At 34.3% G+C, this 14,935-nt stretch overlaps 1 protein-coding gene across 1 annotated transcript; it reads right to left on the bottom strand.

Moving 5' to 3' along the window:
• Positions 1 to 238: 238 nt before the first annotated feature.
• LOC11411112 (AP-1 complex subunit gamma-2) lies at positions 239 to 14,246 on the bottom strand. Its single transcript, XM_003613224.4, has 18 exons — positions 13,970 to 14,246; positions 12,108 to 12,410; positions 11,815 to 11,956; positions 9,911 to 10,084; positions 8,713 to 8,892; positions 7,526 to 7,680; positions 6,113 to 6,203; positions 5,852 to 6,015; positions 5,324 to 5,378; positions 4,835 to 4,957; positions 4,645 to 4,740; positions 3,922 to 4,049; positions 3,079 to 3,183; positions 2,724 to 2,980; positions 2,246 to 2,482; positions 1,981 to 2,156; positions 1,366 to 1,470; positions 239 to 823 (listed from the first exon to the last, which is right to left on the bottom strand). Exons 1-18 carry the CDS (start codon positions 13,999 to 14,001, stop codon positions 728 to 730), a joined length of 2,619 nt encoding a protein of 872 aa, XP_003613272.1. The 5' UTR covers positions 14,002 to 14,246; the 3' UTR covers positions 239 to 727.
• Between the last annotated feature and the right edge of the window lie 689 nt (positions 14,247 to 14,935).

Here is a 14,935-nt window from a genome sequence, read left to right as displayed (position 1 = left end):
GATAAAAACAGAGTCAAGCAGCTTAGAACTATGATACAGGTATTTAACGCACCCCCAGAACAATGCCACAAGCTGTGGCTTCACACGGGAAAAAACAGTTGCTGAATCACAAAATTAGTTTACTTACAGTCGAAAAGTGGGAATAAAGTGCATTTCAACCAATAATATTTGCGGAAACAAAATAAAAACATTCTGAAATACGTGTAGAGACCATAAAATACTCTCAACAGTTTTAACATCACAATGGAAAATCCTCACTTACAATTAAACAGCCAAAAATCAAGAAAGAAAAAGGTTTACACAATTTTGAGATGACATTTCATTAACCTTTGGGGGAAAAATGTTACACAAAATCAAATATAATATACCAACTGTCTAAGGGATACCAAATTGCTTTTAACAACACTATAACTTTAGAAAGCACCTCAAGTTCTCAACAGGACAAAACTCTCAGTGCCTTGAGAGGCAAAATTTGATTGACCTTTTTCATACAAGAATATTTTGTACTAATGTACATAAACACCTAAATAAAGGGGGGAAAATATAGCAAATATGTGAAGCCAGCAAATAGACTTCAAATTTGAGTTAAAAAGTGGATCCCGTTTGCTTTAACCATACCTTCCTCATTTGAAGGAATCAAACATGAAAATTGCACCGGTATTGTAGAGTGCAGACAAAAACAATGGGTTTTGTATATCACCTTGATGACCCGTCCATATTTTTGGCTTCACAGACCCTTGGGAAAATTACTGATTTGTCCTTCCTCCAATGTATCTTTGCCATTTACCTTGTATGCTATCCTTATGCGCATGACAAGAGATTTCTGAAAAGAGTAGTTTCTAGCAATCAAGTCTTTCTCTAATAAACACTTGCTCAAAGTTAATCTCATTGGTAGAAACACATACACAACATACTCACAAAGCACAAATAGAGACAAAAAGGGGGAAGGGGGCAAAGGGAGTCTAATCTTGTATTTGTCGATCCAGAATAACGGTCAGAGCATGATGGCCATTTTACTGACAATTTCGGATACAATAAATAATTTTACTGCATAAATGCTCATACTAAAAAATTATTCACATTTAAATACAAATTCATCCTTATACAAAAATATAATTTTTGCAGCGCCTAATGGGAGTTTCCCCTGCTTGTCCAGTTACCTAAATATGGAGTTTAATTCAGACTCCATATCAGTGTATATACTAAAATATGGCAGTTTTTGTTGTGTGTACTGTCCAATTTTAAAGTAAAACATTACGCAGCATTTTGGCAGTGATCAATATCACATTTAGAATTCAAACTTGACAAGATGCATGGTAGAGCATAAATATTTACGGTGAAGCAATACTAATAAAGGATATCTACCTTTCCATGTTGGCTATTAGTAACTCTCAAAGTTTGCGTGACCGACCCATTTCCAGCAGCAGGGAGAGTATTGCCGCTAGCTGGATCCAAGTGCAATTGTAGAAACTGAAAGTCAAAATAACCACATATGTAAGTAATAGATAACGGAACATATCCAGCAGACCAACCAATGAAAGAGCTAATTATCAAACATTAAAGAGTAGAAGCAATTATTTAGCACTAAAAACAAGATAACTAATTAGACTACTATAAAGGAAACTATTCAGTAATTGACAGCTGCAAACATTTTTATCATAAGAATCCATCTCTTAGGAGAAGCAACAGCCACAAGTGCTTTCCTCGTGTCTTGAGATTTTTAAAATTAAATGTAAAAAATGGAATGAGAAGACAATAGCCAAAATAAATTATAAAGCAAGGAACCTCAAGTTAACAGTATACATTTGAAGATGAAAAACCGGTAAATTCATATCACACGTTTAACATAAGATAAATAAATAAAAAAAGCAGTAAATTCATATCCCACAATTGAAGTTATAGTAATGGCAATGATGATGATCTTAGCAATTTCATGTAGACAGTTCAACACTGCAGCATGCTGATTGGCATTTGGCATACCTTGGGGACTGCAGCCTGGAAAACAAAATCTGTATATGTATTGGAGGACAAATTTGTAAAGGTAGCTTGGATAACTGTTGTTTGTGGGTTTCCTGGTTGTTTTGAGAAATTGAATGTCAACCTCAAGGAGCTGCTCTCAAAAGCAGTTACAGACGGGTAAACTGGTCCATTGTTTTCTATTCAAGATAAGAAAAGGAGGAGGAATCAGTACTTCAACTATATTTAAAATAATGATAATGCCCAAATTATAAACATGGTATACAACCTGTTGCCGGACTGGAGGAAATACCACCCAATAAATCCATCATTGAACCAGCATTTGAAGTAGCTCTTGAAGAAGGTGGAAGTGGTGAGAGATCATCCAATGGTGAAGCAGGTGCATTATTACTAGCACTTAAGGACAAGATGTCTACTGTAGATGAGCTGCTCGGGGCAGAAGGCGATCCAATCGACAAAAGATCCATAAGAACATCTGTGCCACTGTTTGATGCTTGACCAACACCTGAAAATTCAATAAAAGTCAGAAATGCTATGAAAATGAGTAAATTTACATGTTTCTTCCTTAATAAAACCAATTAATAACTACTGAAACAATTCCAATTTATTTATGAAAACAGTGCTAATATTATATATAAAGTTATAAACAGGGGTTTGTAAATGAAGACGGTGATCATAAAAAACAAAAAAAATGTTCAGTTTTCATGACATAATAATAATTTATATGATGCACTATAAACACCAACCATATTGCTGTGATGCTGGAGATAGATCAACACCAAGAAGGTCCTGAAGAAAATCGCCACCAGAAGAGCTAGGTGCTGGAGCATCATCAGAACTTAGATCAAGTAGATCTACAAGAGGAGCTGCAGGTTTGGCTACCCCATTCGGGAGACTGACTGAAGGTGCATTTGCTGTAGAAGCGGCACCTGGTAAAGACCCAGCCCTCCTACCTATGAAAGTGGCCTCATCCAAAACTGGCATCCTTTCTACAAGAGTAGATCTGCACAATAACAGTTTCTCATAATAGGATCTCTCTTACCTGAGTATCGCAGAACCAAGCTCTTTATATAATATAATATGCAGCTTAATTAAACTCACCTAATATTTTGGTGCTTAGCAATAATCGAGTTGAATTCAATAGCTCTCTGCTGCAATTCTAGCTCAAGGTTCCCTTTGAACTGTACAATAATTTCCTCGATCCTCCTATATACATATTCAAAGGAGAATAAAATCCCCATGTCAAAACATAAAGTACAAGAAGAAAACCAGGCTCGTACTGGATGAACAATTTTTTGGCTTGTCTATTGAGTAGGAAGGGTTGTGGAGGGAAAAAGTTCCCCTGATTTGTCATAGAGATCAAGTCACACGCGCGGGGATTAAATTTTTTAAATCTCAAACCCGGTATTTGTACTAAAATATTACATATTACACATGTAAAAACATTCCCGAACCTTCACCTATTAGTTTAATTGATTAGAAGAGTAGGTTCTTGACAAGGCATCAGTACCTCTATGTCCAGCTGGTCATGAGTGCAATCCTTGCCACCTCCATTATTCTAAATTCTAAATAAATTATGAATTTCAACACAAGATAAAGTGGGACAATGCACTGTCTACATTTCAAGCCTAAAGGGATATTATGTGAAGGACAGTGTTATCAAAGGAGAATTATGACGGCAAGCGAAAAACCTCCCCTGTAAACATGGCATTGCTGCCGATGGCGGATATAATAGGTGTTGCAGCTTGTGGTGGCTGGCATGAAATCTGTCATGATATAATTCCATGATGGAAATTTGAGAGCACTGGTGAGGGAGTGTATTAGAAAGTAGAAACCATTCAAAAGCCTTCATCTAACAATTAGGTTTTAAGGATATTTGGCTTTTAACAGACAAAAATGTATATATGATGCAATACATGATAAACAAACTTAAAAACAGCATACTCTGAACAAGAAGGGAAACGTGAAGAGAGCTTTAATAAGGCAGCCAAAGACATTGCTTTTGTAGTAAGATCTGATGCATGGCGTTTTATAGCAATCTCTACAACATCCACTGCATCTGACTCAGTCACCTGGTAGATAAAACAATTAAGAATAAAGAACATAGTATAAAAAATTTAAACACGGTATGTATCAAAATATCATTTTCTTAGATTTTCCAATGTTCTATATCCAAGAAAATTTAAAGACATCAATGGTCGGTAGTCCAGTTGTTGTTCCATTAAGCTGAATATATCTCAAAAGAAAAGATAAAGTGGGCATGGGAATCAGGTCATTCCTCTGTATAAAACAATCGATAAGCAATAAGAACTTTTAAAAGAGGCAAGCCACAATTCTAATGTTTATGGTTTAAGCACCAAGCACATATTGTGCCAGATTCATTAAAAAAGAAAATAACAAGGAGCCGTTTCTGACAGAGAAAAAGTTCAACATGCCGATCAAACATGTAAACAAATCCCAGTACTTAATCCATTTCCTACCTTACAAAGAAATGGGAATAGAACTGAATATGAGAATGTAGTACTGAGACTGATGGATTTTGTTTCTATTTGTTCATTATTAACTTGATGATATATTTATGGAAGCCATGCAATTTATCATATTCAAGCAACTTGAAGCAATAGTGTAAACATGTGTATAAACAATCAATCATAACCATTCACTCACTGTTATTGGATCTTCTATGCCAAGCATTCCAACATTATGGACTAACATGTCACCATACTCCCCAATGCACCACACTGTAACTCGAACTAGAGTCTCCTGGAAAAATAAATATTAGGTGATGATGTTGCTATATAAACATCAACAGAAAATCAACAATGTGCATAGGCTTTGTCAAAGCAGAAATGAGCACCTGCTCAGCAGACGTTTGAAATGCCCTGTATAATGCTCTTACTGAATATCCATGAAGCTCGGAAGCATTGCTTATCACAACAATTAAGGCATACCATACTTCATCTTTTACAAAATTTCCAGCCTACTAACATAAGAAAAAGATCAGTACATGCACTCAATACACACCAGCATGGCTCAATATGGAGGAAGCCCAAAAGCACCAAACAATAATCACAATAAAATGGCATCCTAATGCACAAATCACCCCCCCCCCCCCCCCCCCCCCACCTTCTCGGCAATAATCATAAAAAGCCATCAATTTTATGAGAATAATGTGACGGAAACAAAGAAGCAGTACAAATAACTCAGGTGCAAAGAGATAAAGACACATGGAATCATATGTATATACCTGAACTATAAATTCATATAAATGATAATAAAATTCATCGATACCAGCATGTGTGTGGCGTAAATATAATAAGCTGATACAGGAAATCATTTTTTATACCTCAGTCAGAACCTTCAGCATCTGATCAATGTACCAGATCTTCTCTGGGGAAAACCTGAAGCAACAATAAAAAAAATTGATAGTCAACGCAAGACTTATAATTGTCACTTCAAGAAACTCTAATTAATTGTTCTAAACTGAAATGAAGCGGACCATGTGAAATAAGCCGAATAGATTGTTTTATTTTACCAAATAGGAAGAGAAGATGGGAGACTAAGGAACAGGAATGTCCAAAATGCAAAAATTGAAAGACAAACACAGATTGTATGTTTATTATTTATTACTAACACAACAAACAGTTATATAACTTCTAAAAGAAAAAGTTATAGTAAAACCTGTTCCTGTGACGAATCAAACCATTTTAAATTTATTTTGATATAATATCATAAGTGGTCCCAGAAATTACTGGAAATAAATAAATGAAGTGCATGGCTACTCTAGCAACCTACGTTTGACCTCCCCCACCCCCTCTCTTAAAAAAGGAAAATAATACTTAAACAGAATGCCATTCAGAACCTTGCGACTCACTTTGCAACTATGGAGCATATTTTGGTAGTTAGGTCTCCTCTGAAATCAAGATCACTGACTTCCAGATAATCTACAAGATCTTTCACTAAAGGCTTCACATTAGTTTCATTTACCAGAACATATACAAGTTCAAGGGCTCTTTTCCGAATTGAAGCATCTAAATCCTGAAGCAAAAAGTCCACTGATTAACTAACTTCTCTAGTTGCAAAAACACATTCGACATTGGATAAGAAGTAATAACAAAGAAAACAAATCAAATACCTTCACACATTCTAGAATTGTTGCACGGTGCCTCTGCACTGCCTGAGCATCAGCAGTTACAGCCCTCATTAGCATGTTTAATGCCACGTATCTGAAGGAAGAGGGTAGGAAGAGTATGATTCACTACAATAGTGAAGTATGATATCCACAAAGCACAAAATTAATTTTAACAAATAAATTTTGTTGGTGGATAAAAAGTACTAAAATAAATAATTTGAACAGCCATACAACTTATTTTATATACAAATTGTTTCTCACTTCTTCTCTAACTGCAACATCCAAAGACAGAATTATTAACAGGATAGCATATATTTCTCTAACCTAGTCAGCATGTAAATTACATCTTACAGGCATGAAGGTTAGTTTAGACAATAACAGAGATGTCAGAATATAACCAAGTACTCTAACTGCATGTATCAGCAAAATGTATTTAATCCAACCACAAGCTTATTCTGTTTCTAGTCAAGCAAAACTTGTAGTCAATATATTTGGGATCCCACCATTTTAAAATTTAAACGAGTTGGAGCAAAATAACTAGTGAACTTCGTAAAGTAATAATTGAATTGCTCAAATGTTTGACTGCCAAATTTACTATCTCAAGAAGCATCCGCTCATTATGAATATGCAATAGAAAATGAAAATAGATCAATACATCAATCACAGACAACGTACCAAAAATTTATAGGCACGGTTGTTCAGGACTCTATAACATACATGCACACAATCATAAAAGCACATGCTTACAAAAATTTCATAATCCAGTCAGTACAAAATCCAGCTATCAAAAGACATCAAGGAAAGTGGGAAACATTTTTTAAAATGTTGGGCCATAAGCCCATCTGTATATAGCTTTGTAATCTCCTCCTATCATCCTATCATATTCTTTGTTAAGTAATAATATACCATTTCTACAAGAACGCTGGATGGTCAGTAATAGATAACTGGATCATTTTTGTGCCAGTTAAAAGAAGTGCCCTTGGTTTATAGATGTAATCTTACAAGAACTAACGCTAAAAGTGGTCATTTCTCCATATTCGGTAGTCAAAATACTGGTTTGGGGATAGAACAAATATTCTCAATATCCTAACACACAAAAAACAGTGGTTCCCAGTCACTTGCAGTAGGCCCTATGGTTGAAGGTTTGAAGAAAACAGGATAATGTTCTAAGGGGCGAACGATCAATCCGACTGATCAAGAACGCTACCTAGATTCTTGCATCAAATATCAATTCATTGGACTGTAATCAGGCATCCTTCCCTGGTTGGAGGAAACATCAGACTTCTTTCAATGCTTTTTGTATATTTTTGCTTATATAGATCATAACCTTGAAATGCGAACACTCAATGTACTGGTGTTAGTCTGAATCAAGTTTTTCAGTTACTTGTCAAGGAAAAGTAATGACCAGAAGTAAACCTGATATTGTTGTCGCGGTTTGACAAGAATCTTCCCAGGATATTGATGGCAAGTACGCGTAAGCCACCGTTATCTTCAATGCTCATTATCGTTTGAACACACTCATATAAAATGGCATTCCCTGCAACTTTATTTGACTCGGTTTTTGTAGCCACCTAAAACAGATAGCAAGTTTAAAATTATCAACCTTAAATTTCAGAAAAGTGAGCCACTAATATGCAATAGTACATTAAAATCATTAATACATCTCCCTTAATCTCATAGATTTGGTAAATAATAAACAAATCCTAAGAATATTGAAATGAATGATATAAAACTTTATGACTGCAACAAGTGGTTAACATTATTTATGAAGAAAGTTTAATTGGTCACTGAATTGGAGCTTCTTCTATTTTTGGTTCTAAAGTGAATTGAAGTTTCTAAAAGAGATTAATCATACATATAATAATAATATAATAACAACTAGTTCGATTGTTCAAAAAAATAATAACAACTAGTTGCTACCCCCAAGCAATTCAGATTTTTTCCAATTAAATTTTAATATATCTACATGGAAATTTAAGAAATTATATGGATCAAAACTGGATTTTTTGGATAATTTGTCAGCATATTATACTAACTTGGGTTATTTAGTTCTGTTCAAAAAAAAAACTTGGGTTATTTAGTGATAAAATGATAAAAATAATAAGAAATCAGGAATGAATTTTAAATTTGATGCAAAGATATGCAAATGTCTTATAATATCTTGATACTTAGAGCATCTTAGATTATCTCATAGGATTAGTTTCTTATCTTAGACTATCTCTTAGGATTAGTTTCTGTACTTCTTTGTTATTATCATTATTTGCTTTCCTAGTAAATTAGGATTATTATTTGCTTTCCTAGTAAATTAGGATTTCGAGTCTTGTATATATTTTTATCAAAAATCAAAGTCACCAATCATATCAAACAATATCCATAATTCAAAGTCTTTATTTTTTTTCTTTTCTCTATCTAAGACCCTGTATCTTTAACACCAAGGTTTCTTAAGGAAGTCACATGGAAGTGGAAAAAATATCATAACACCATATATGGTATTCAGCATACATCTACACTACAGAGCCTGGCAACATGACAAATAAGCAACCATTGTAGTATGAACAATATAATAATATTGTCATAAAAGTAACAACATACACACAACTGACCTGGGCAAGTATGTCATTCATAGAGTCACTAGCATCAGCATCACCTTCACCTAACACTCGCAGAAGTTTAAGCAACCTAATGTGGAGAAATGGGTCTGTGATGCCAGCAATATCATACTCTGGCGAATAAGGACTGTTCGCTAGATCTTTGAGAGTTCTGACCAAACCATCTGTGCATTTCTGTAATAATTGTTCAAATAATATTGTTAGATGCTGGGCTGTAGTCAAAGCTCAAATTGCAGTGTTTCTGATACAAAAATGCCATCAAAGTAAACTTTAACATCATAAAATTGTACATATGAACCCTGTTTATTTTCCTTTACAGTTAACATAAACATATGATATGTATACCCGACAAGTTTGCTTGCAAAAAACTAAAAATATAGTGCTGTGCCCACTGAAACTGTATGATAGTCACTGAAATATGAGTTTTACAGTGATAATCATAATAATGGATCGTGAGAATACCTCAAACACAGGTAAAAAATAAAAAGCATTATAAATTATATGAAGCGGTCAGATACTCGACTAATCCAAGATTCCAGAAAATAACTTCAGTAAATTTATGGTAGAAACTTTCCCCAGCCCAACATTACCTAACCATACCCTCCAGAAGTACACTTCTGAAATTGTGTGTGGTTCTTTAGAGATGTGAGGGGTGGGAAAAGTTTCCCCCAAAATTATTACAACTGTCATAAACCCTCTATCTCAAAAGTTCAAGCAGTTAGGTGAAGACACGTGAATACTTTAATATTGTATTTATAACATGCCCTTTCACACAAGAGCCCGCTGAGCTTGATGCATGGACAATACACAAGGCCGCCTGTCTTTTGCTGAAATTCAACTTTTCATTGAAAGAACATGGGAAGCACAGATCAAACATTACCGTTATTATATTATGAACCAACTGCCCTAAATGCTCAAGCTATTAGATGAAGACACGTGAATGGTTTCATATAATTTTTCTATCAATAACATTTTCAAGAAGCAAATTCTATAATTTATGGATGCTTTTAGTTTTAACTGACAAAGAAGAAGAACGAATAAAAATAAAGATGATTTTATATTGCAGAGCACAGAATATTTTTTCATGCTAAGTTTATAATAGTAAAGTTTACTTCAACTAAAATCTAAAGTGGATTATGGGGAATACTCTTATGACTATGTGATTGACAAAATTATAAAGATGAAAAACTACCTTCCTAATATGTTCAAGAGCTTCTGTGCTAGTTTTACACAGATCTGTACAAAGCTGAACTCCAGTAATTAAAACTCCATGGTGTTTCTCCCTAAGTAATGAAGTAGCAGGATTGATAAAATTTTCTGCCAAGTCTGGAACTTTCTTTATGATCCTTATAGAGCACAATGCTGCCTATATAACAGTGAACATAGTTAATTTATGTGAATTATAAATGACAAATCAAGCAGTTAGAAGGAAAAGGTTTTGTAGATAAAACAAAATCAAATTACATAACATGCAATTTTTTAGAAAATGGGAGCAAGGATATCACAAAAAAAAAAAAAAACAGATGCGACAACTAACATTAGGCAACACAGCCAGCTTGATGGATGTCAAGTTCTTAAAAGCATATAGATAAATAGATTTCCACTCAAAATTATGAAAAATGGAACAAGAAAACAGTACTAAACAAATATTAACAAAAACAATGAAAAAAAGGTGATATCAACAACCACTAAACTTTATCCAATCTCACATTTCATAAACATTTTTGCTATTACATGATAATGCATTATTATACATCAGAATTTTTTTTTTAATCCAAATACATCCCAAGACCCTTTAAGTTTAACGTTTGCACCGGATTATCCTTTTAGCTTCAAATTGGTCCTTCATGTTAGTAAAAGTGAGCACCTAATCCTTTTAAGTCATTAAATATGTACACCATTACCCTCTTTCCTTCCACTAAACTTGCTTAAAAAAGTGCTTATGTTGACGTTTATTGCTAAGTTGGTAGGTCCAAATTCACCGCTCTCAAAATGAGGGTTCATAGATGTATAATTCAGTCTTGGTTTGAAACAAAATCGATAGATCACCTTATTTATAATGTTGATGAAATATTTATCTGTAAAATTAGGATTGAATTGAGAAACAACAAGAAAATGTAAGTAATCATATTTAGTGTCATAAACGCTTTTTGGACCTTCCACCTCAATGTTAAATGGTCATGTAAGTGCTTTTTAACAAAGCTGGATGAAAAGAGGGACCAATTTGTTATAAACAAAAAAAGTTAAGGACTAACTTGCTCACTTTTACTAAATAAAGGACCAATTTGAAACTAAAAGGGCTAATCTGATAGAAACGTCAAACTTAAAGGACCCCGGGATGCATTTGACGTTTTTTATGTCAAATAGTTGTGGCACAAACAACCACATGGTAAGACTATTGGCTATCACGACCATATGATGAAACAACAGACACTTTAAATGGGCAATTCAACATAAAGTACTATAGTTTATGTGCATTAGAATAACTCCCTGAAGCCAAATCAAAAAGAAATTTATTTGATCCAAGTCATAATTTCTGGAATGATTGAACATGATTGAAATCCACATATTAACCAGAAAACACCAATATAGAACAGGCATTTTTATTTGACTGGGAGCCTTATATCTATGGCAGATCATATTTTTCCATTTTTGCCTATAGGAAATGGTTGGGTAGATGCAAGCTGTCTCTTGAATCATGATTCTCTCTTCATAATTTAAAAAAAATTTATCAATCACACAAAGATGGAGGCAAGTAATGTCACTATTATACAAGGATAAGGATCAGAGTCCGGTATTATAGGATATTTTATTCCAGTAAAACAAAATCTAGTATTTATTGGTTGCTAGATGTATGTAAGAAAAGTAATCACATAAGTCAAGAGCAGTTAAAAAAACCTAGTATTTATTGGTTGCTAGATGTACAAAAGTTCCAAAACTAATCCCTATAAGTGAAGAGCAATAATATGTTACTGTCACTATGAAGCATCCACGACCTCTTCTCCCTCGATATATAACAAAAACAAAAAAACAGTATTTATAGTTCCAGAAAGGTGTAAGGTGTAATAAATGCATGAAATACATTGAAAAAGTCACCTTCTTCCGAATATTGGGATCACGAAATTGTAGCAATCTCTCAACCTCTGGTGCAAGATCACGAGCCATTTCTGCTGAACAAATGTTTCCTAAAGCACAGAGTGCAAGTCCCACTATATACTGATTTGTATGATTAAGATCTCTGAAGTTCGGTTAAGGCTTTTCCTATATAAAAAATTATCAATATTTTTCCCTTGTTTTGTTTCAGTAGAGGACTAATATCAATAACACGTTATAAAGTGGAATATAAAAATCAGGGAATTAAAAAATAAGATTGATTAAGAAAAGGATACTGTTTCAAAGAATTGGTGACCAACATTAGAACTTCTTGTCTTTCATCAAGAAGCAACATGAGGCCAAGATAACCTATTCTCTTCTCCGGAAATCCAGGGGATGCTATCAACTTGAGACACTCCATTTGACCGAAATGTGTTGGGTATCCAAGCATGTGGATAAACATTAGCTTAGCCATATTACGATGCCTGTAGTCTTGGTCATTTTCATTTATTGAAGCACGAATGGCTGCGCATTCTTTTCTTACAACGCCGCGCTCTTCTGCTGCAGTCTTGCATGCACGTATGGCCCGAATCATGTCCCTAAATGTTCGGATGTGAACCAGATAAGTAAAAAATGATTACTATAACACCAAAAGAAAATCCCATCGAACATTAATATCTTTGTAACTTGCAAGAAAACCTGAAAACATGTTAACCATTTCTGATTTGGGAGGCAAAAGGTATTTTTACATAAAAAGTCAACTACAATGAAAAACTCACACCGCTGCAGGAATATGCAGAAATGAAAATCCTGCTTGAGTCCGTAAATCTATAGGAGGATAATAAATCCAATTCTATAATGCAACAGATGATTGGCTGTGGCACCCAATCTATGAAGCACTGATACAAACACCAACTACGACACTCACACATAGACACTTTTAATATTTTTAAAAACTGAAATGATTGAATTTAACATGTGTCATTGTCATGTCGGTGTTGAACACGGACACGTGACGGATATTGAACATGCCCTCAGCCCGAAGTGGCAATACTACATAGTACCTGATACTTAAATCAGGGCAGCATCAGTGAGAATCTACAGATGGAGGAAAAAATAACTACCTATTTTATAATGTGTAGCTCAGACACTCTTGATTCTGAACCTCGCCACTACTTTTTTCAAACAGTCAATTTCTAAGGTTATTAGAAAGACATGTCTATGCGCTAAAGCCAAACGATAAACATTTAAGCATCATCAATGATTAGTTCATATTTTTAACCCCCACCTAGTGCAAAAAAAAAAAAAAAAAAAAAAAAAAAAGGTTTTTATTTTCATATCCAAACCACGTGCTGTTTATGAATTGTTCCCAATGGTTTCAGAGATATAGGAAAAAGCCTCTCAAGATCTTTGTAGCACAACACCTTTGATCAAATGTGTGTCCGGTGTCCGACACCAACACATGTGATTACGTTCAAATAATTCACTTTCTCAAATTATTACCCGTGTCAGTGTCTGACACCCACACATGTGATTACGTGCAAATAATTAACTTTCTCAAATTATTATTGGTGTCAATGTGCCCCGTGCTGTGTCATAACTCTCATAACCTATGAAGCAAAGACACTCCTCGGATTAGGCGTGTTCCGATGTCGGTGTCGGACATGGGTCGGTGTCAGACACCGACACATATAATTACATTACATTATATGATTTTCTCAAATTACTATCGGGGTGTCCGCGTGTCAGTTTTTGTGTCTGTGGCAGTGCTTCGTAGCTCTTAACTGAAGATGAAAATTTAAGTTCGATGCCACATACTAGAATCGAATTGCAGCACTAACGTAAACTACTATAACATTTCAATTTCAATGTATGATTCAAATACTATACTGTTTCGAAATCCATAGCCTAACTAACCACATCAAAACCATAAACCAAATATAAAAATTTGAACACGTTGTACACTAATTTCAGCTTAAAATTAACAAAATCTATAATCTAGAACTCAATAAGCTACATAAATTCCAATTCAATAAAAAACGCGAAGAAAATTCAAAATATTCCTACTCAGCTACAAAATCAGCATGAAGAAGAAGCATCTAAACGCATTGCAAGAACAGTGCAAAGCTGATCCGATTGAAAGGATTCAATTGATTACCTCAAACGCGTTCCTGAAGAGAAAGGATTCATGATCGATGATTGCGTGTATTCGCCGGGGAAGTTGAATCAGATCGAATTGCGGAGAGAAGGAATCGGAGAATTGAGTCGCCGGAATCGGAGATCGGAATCGGAGATCGGAATCGGAGAAGAGAGGGAGAGATTCGGATCTGATACGGAGAGAGTGTTGTGTTGTGTGAATTTCGGGGGAAGAAAAGAACTTAACGCCACCGCACTTTTTTTCTTTCTTTCTTTCTTTCTTCTACTTTGTAACGTTTTTACAATTTTAACTTTTCTCACTCCGAATTTTTTAGATAAAAAAATGAAATGAAATGAAATTCAGTGTTGACTATCAAAATGATTATATCTTTGTAAAATTGAGATTGTTTTGTTAGTTATGCTTAATGCTTAATGGAAAATGTTGCTCAATGGTATAAAGAAAGAAGTTATTTTTGTAAACAAAGATAATAAGGTAATTTTGTATAAAACAATTTTTTTTAAGTCTAGTAGCCTAGTGGCTAGAGCTTACACAATTCAATGTGGGGAAATGAGGTATCCGGGGTTCGAATCTCAGTCCCTGCATAAATTATGCAATGTTTCTATCAATTGAGCTAAGCTCATAGGACAAAAAAAATAGTTTTATGTAAGAAAGGAAAAAAAGAATTAGTTATTCTGATCAATTATTTTCTTATAGAATCAAAAACATATGAAGGAAAAAAAAGTTAAGAAAAAAGATATGTGTTTATTATGCCGATAAAAATATTCAAATACATAATTATCAATGTTCACAAGATTTTTTCGCTAAAACATGTTGACCGATGTTTGAAAGCATATCTCTTGTGAGATAATTGCTAGTTATCAAATTACCAACGACACTTTTGAGTAGAGATGTCTCTTTTCTGACAGCTTGAGGCTTATTTATGCAAAAGGTCGTGCAAATAGGAGTTTTGTATACTCCAACAAATGT

This window comes from Medicago truncatula, chromosome 5 (genome assembly GCF_003473485.1).
Source record: "Medicago truncatula cultivar Jemalong A17 chromosome 5, MtrunA17r5.0-ANR, whole genome shotgun sequence".
Taxonomy (NCBI): domain Eukaryota; kingdom Viridiplantae; phylum Streptophyta; class Magnoliopsida; order Fabales; family Fabaceae; genus Medicago; species Medicago truncatula.
The sequence above is the reverse complement of the archived record's forward strand: the minus strand, read 5'-3'. Positions and strand labels throughout refer to the sequence as shown.

Bases quoted from the DNA above. Each gene is read 5' to 3' on its own strand.
- LOC11411112 (XM_003613224.4), bottom strand. From the start codon at position 14,001: ATGAATCCTTTCTCTTCAGGAACGCGTTTGAG. The intron at 12,411-13,969 runs GTAATCAATTGA...CCGAACATTTAG, and splicing joins TCTTCAGGAACGCGTTTGAG to GGACATGATTCGGGCCATAC. The intron at 1,471-1,980 runs GTATGCCAAATG...TTTGACTTTCAG, and splicing joins TCCAGGCTGCAGTCCCCAAG to TTTCTACAATTGCACTTGGA.